The sequence below is a fragment of the Lindgomyces ingoldianus genome (assembly GCF_010093535.1).
Source record: "Lindgomyces ingoldianus strain ATCC 200398 unplaced genomic scaffold BDR25scaffold_67, whole genome shotgun sequence".
NCBI classification, from domain to species: Eukaryota; Fungi; Ascomycota; class Dothideomycetes; order Pleosporales; family Lindgomycetaceae; genus Lindgomyces; species Lindgomyces ingoldianus.
In genome coordinates this window covers 190,579-194,870 of record NW_022985228.1, presented here as the reverse complement: position 1 = coordinate 194,870, position 4,292 = coordinate 190,579, and the positions used below count along the sequence as shown (strand labels likewise).

At 37.4% G+C, this 4,292-nt stretch overlaps 1 protein-coding gene across 1 annotated transcript; it reads left to right on the top strand.

Annotated features, from left to right (window-relative positions):
- Nucleotides 1-279: 279 nt before the first annotated feature.
- Nucleotides 280-2,102, top strand: BDR25DRAFT_330005 (uncharacterized protein; the record flags this gene model as incomplete). The annotated part of the gene is made up of 6 exons (XM_033692493.1): nucleotides 280-357; nucleotides 1,002-1,046; nucleotides 1,134-1,252; nucleotides 1,553-1,736; nucleotides 1,794-1,933; nucleotides 1,976-2,102. The coding sequence occupies 6 exons, from the start codon at nucleotides 280-282 to the stop codon at nucleotides 2,100-2,102; spliced, it is 693 nt and encodes a 230-aa protein (XP_033539757.1).
- Between the last annotated feature and the right edge of the window lie 2,190 nt (nucleotides 2,103-4,292).

Genomic DNA, 4,292 nt, shown 5'->3' with positions numbered 1-4,292 from the left:
CGTATAGTATCGGCTTGGCAGGCGGGGCGCCTACCTCATTACATATAACAGCGGGGGGAGGTTAGATGTAGTGGATAGGCATTAGGGGTAGGACAGCGCTCTTGCTATTTGTATATAAAGGCAGGAGACCTGTGATTTTAGGCGCGTCATTGTTGTAATCGTCTAGGGTTGTGTGCATCAAGACAGCATCTAGGTCGTCACGATAAGCCTTAGAGGCTAGCGTAGTCGTAGTTCTCCCTATTATAGTTTAAAGTGCAATAAAAATATTAGTAAGGGATAATGTGTAGGTCTAGAGTAAGATGGAGAGAACAGAAGGATATAACAACAAACAGAACAGCAGAAGTCAGCCCTTTGTTTGTAAGAGAAAGTAATTAGAGGCTGCGGCAAGGCGGGTGTTAGTGGTTCAAACTCGCCCTGTTTAGGAGCTAGGTTTAGGCACCTGCTTACCTACCCGTCCTTAAAGGATCAATACGAGAAAATTGCCTCACAAAACGCTACCCCACGTCAACAAGTAGGCTGTAGGCATCAAGCCTAAGAAGCAAGAGCAGGCTGTCTAGAAGCATTAGAATATACAAGCACGTATTCTATAGCAAGTTGTAGTAAGGAACAAGAGGCTTATGGCTGCTATGAATACGTTTGCCAAGACGCTAATTTTAAGCTTAAATTGCATCTAAAAATAACCTTTAAAATTTTGTTAACTGTCGAGGCTTTGCACAGTCACGAAAACAGAGTGCACCTAACGTCCTCCCTTACAACAACCTAAAACCACCCACGCTGCTCTTACCTAACAGCAAATTCTAGCTGCCTTCTCTTTCCCCCTCTGCTATCTATGTGCGCCGGCATCCCTTTAATTAATAGCTTGAGAGGCTTGGATCATTAGTAGCCTAGCTCTGTGACTGATTTTTACCTCGTTAAAAATGGCCTCAGAAGGAGAAAAAGCCTATACGCTCTTAAATACAATAGAGATGGAACTAGAGGCTAGTTAGGATGTTAGTTATAAGGTAAGGGACTACACTACTATTAGGGAAGGTCTTGCCTACATCTTGGTACCCTAGGGAACACTAACCTCCATGGACTTGAAAATATCAAAGGAAGATAGTTAGAAACAGCAAGTCTTTTATAACCCTATATAGCAGTTTAATTGCGATCTTAGTGTCCTTGCGATCAAGACTTTTAGGGAAGACTTTGTTACGCGCAAGAGACAGAAACACGAAGCAGCATTAAAGAAGTTAAATAGGCAAAAGAAGAGGAAGTTACAAGACAAGGACGCTAACGGCCAACAGGCGAACTCGAATGCGAAGCTGGGGCTTCCCTTAAAGAAAACAAGGACAGAAGGTACAGGTACATCAGATGCGTTAGCGGGCATGGCTACTAAGAATGTTTTAGAGGAGATAGAAACCACAGCACATCCTATCCTAGATATTTCTTCAAATAGGAATACAGATCTCTATAGACTAGTTCTGTCTAACAATCCTATAAAATTACTAAACAGAAGCGGAGCATACACACCCTAGTTTTAAATTCTAGACGCGCTATCTGCTACTAGTCTTAGGGCCTTGCATTATGCAAAGGAGATTCCGTTTACAACAACTATCACGGCAAACAGCTTATCTAGTTTAGCAATAGACTCTATTAAACTTAATGTTAAGTATAACAAGCTAGAAGAAAAGATCAAGGCTAATACTAGTAATGCTATTGCGTACATGTACAGCTTTGTTAAGAAGATTAGTTACAAGGTTATTAACCTAGATCCGTACAGAACTGCCGCTCTATTTATAGATGCATCTATCTAGGCAATTAATGACAGTGGCCTCCTATGTGTAACTTGCACAGACTCAGCTAGCTTCGCCTCGCATGGCTACCTAGAAAAGACATACTTGCAGTATAGCGGCCTGCCCTTCAAGGGAGAACCTTGCCACGAGGGAGGCCTCTAGTTAATATTACATGCAGTCGCTTCATCAGCAGCTCGTTATAGCATGGCTATTAAGCCTCTCTTGTTACTTTCTATTGACTACTACATTTATGTCTTTGTCTGTATCCGCAAGGCTCTAAATAATGTCAAACTTCTAGCTAGTAAGACAATGATTATATATCACTACTAGAATAGTGTTACAATCCTTGCTTCGGGAAGCACTCGGGTCTTAGGATGCTCCTGGTGTGGAAAGGAGGTCGGAGGGAAGGGGCCAATCCGGTAGGGTGTACAGTCCTACGTACAGGCTATTGGGCTAATGGAGAGGGATAGGGAGACCGGATCATGGTTTGCCCTTAATGCGGCAGTAGGGAGGCCAGGTTAAACAGTCCTAGTAGACAAGGTTAGAGGTATATATAGTGTAAGATATACAAATAGTATTACAGCTCTTTAGAAAGCTAAATGCTACTTAGTCTATATAAAGAATAAACTAAACATTAAACACACCTCCTAAAGGTTGCTTAATGTGCGTACTATATACATGTGCTAAAGTGCTAAGGGGAGCTGGCGGGAGTTTATAGGAGCCTGCTAAGAGGAGCTCCTATAGGCTCCCTTTAGCTCTCTAGACTTGCGGCCTGCTTTCCTACTAAACAACGCATTCTTCTATAACTTTAGGCAGCTACGCTGCCTCTGTGTCCTCTAACTAGTCTTTAAGCAAGCCCTGTCCTAATCTAGCTGGATTGTGGAGCACTGTCAGTGGAGTTACGCTAGTCCAACTGTAGACTGTAACACGCTGCCCCCGCTCCCTAGCGGCGTCCTTGCCGCTCTGCTCACACAACTGTGTTAGTAAAAGTTTATTTATAAAGTGTGCATTCTCTTACTAGAAAGCGTCCTTAACATTTATTCTTTTTATACTAAATAGCTTATTAGTCCTGTTTATTTTATTATCTTTATGTTGCTTTTTATTTTAATTCTTTTTACTAGACAAAGATAAGACCCTATAGCGCTTACTAATTTTTAAAGTTGTCTTATATATTAACTTTGTCCTTAGATAAATGCGTTAAGTGTGTAAAAAAGCACAGTAAATGCAACACCTTTATTTCTAATGCTACATAGAACTATTTAGAGAAAGAAAGAGAGACGCTTTTTTATAAAGCTAAGACCTTACAGGCCTAGGACTGTGTGTTATAGAATAAGTAGCAGGCTTAAGTCTAGAAACAACTCTGTTTACAAAAGAAAATGCTAGAGGTAATAAATAAAGAGCGTTTTAGATAAAATTATATCTAAAAGTTATTAGATCTATTAAAGGCTTATTATATAAAGTACTTAAAAAAGAATCTCTCCTTCTTAGACAAGATAAAAGCCCTTAAGGCTAAAGTAAAAAGCTATTCCCTCTCTTAGCCTTTATCAGCTAGGACTTATCTCTAAAGGCTACTGCTATCTAGTAATAACATAGCTGTTCCTTTTAATATAGGTGCTTTATTGCCTAGCTAGTTTCTTTTAGATAAGCCTAAAGGTACTCTTATACTAACAGCTGCGCGTTCTGCAAATTCTTAGCTAGTTTCTATGTGTTTTTACTAGTAAGCTACCTTTTTTATTTTACTAAAAATTTTTTCTAGTTTTTTTAATTACTTATAATGTGTTTAACTTTATATTCTGTTTCTTTATTCTTTTATCTCTGTGTAGATAAAGGAATCTCTTTAAGTGCTTTTTCTAGTCTAGAGATATAGAACTATAAGTAGATTTTTATGTGTAAAGAAAGCTTAAGCTTGCAGTTATTTTACTAAGTTTATAAAACTTTATAAAGTCTTATTTTTTTTTCTACTAGCTTCCTAAAGGGTCTAGGTATCTTAAAGTTTTTTATATTAAAGTAGACATAGTCTTCTAGGCAGATTTCTAGTCTTAGCTGTTATAATTTGTTTACATATGTTTCTATTATTTCTCTGCTAGTTCTAGCTTCTACAGCTAACTTTTTATATATCTAATATAGGTTTATTAGCTAATCTATTAATTTCTATAAGTCTATAGGTTAATTTCTATGTAATGTAAAGTAAGAGTTATATCTAAAATTAGCTCTATATAGTGTTTTTTTTATTATAGCTAATTCTACATTGTTAATAGCTAGCTGTGCTATTAGAAGCTATACTGCCTAATTATTCTAAGTATAGAAGATGTACTTTCTTAAGTATTTCTTTACTTCTACATTTACTCTTTTAGTCTAGCTGTCTGTCTGTAGGTAGTAGGCAGTTAATAGCTTATATGTTATACTAAGGTGCCTTATTACTACTTTCTAGAAGCTGCTAGTAAATAATTTATCTTAGTTAGAGATAATAATTCTAAAGCATTTATATACTAATATTATGTTCTGTTTTAATTTATAAAT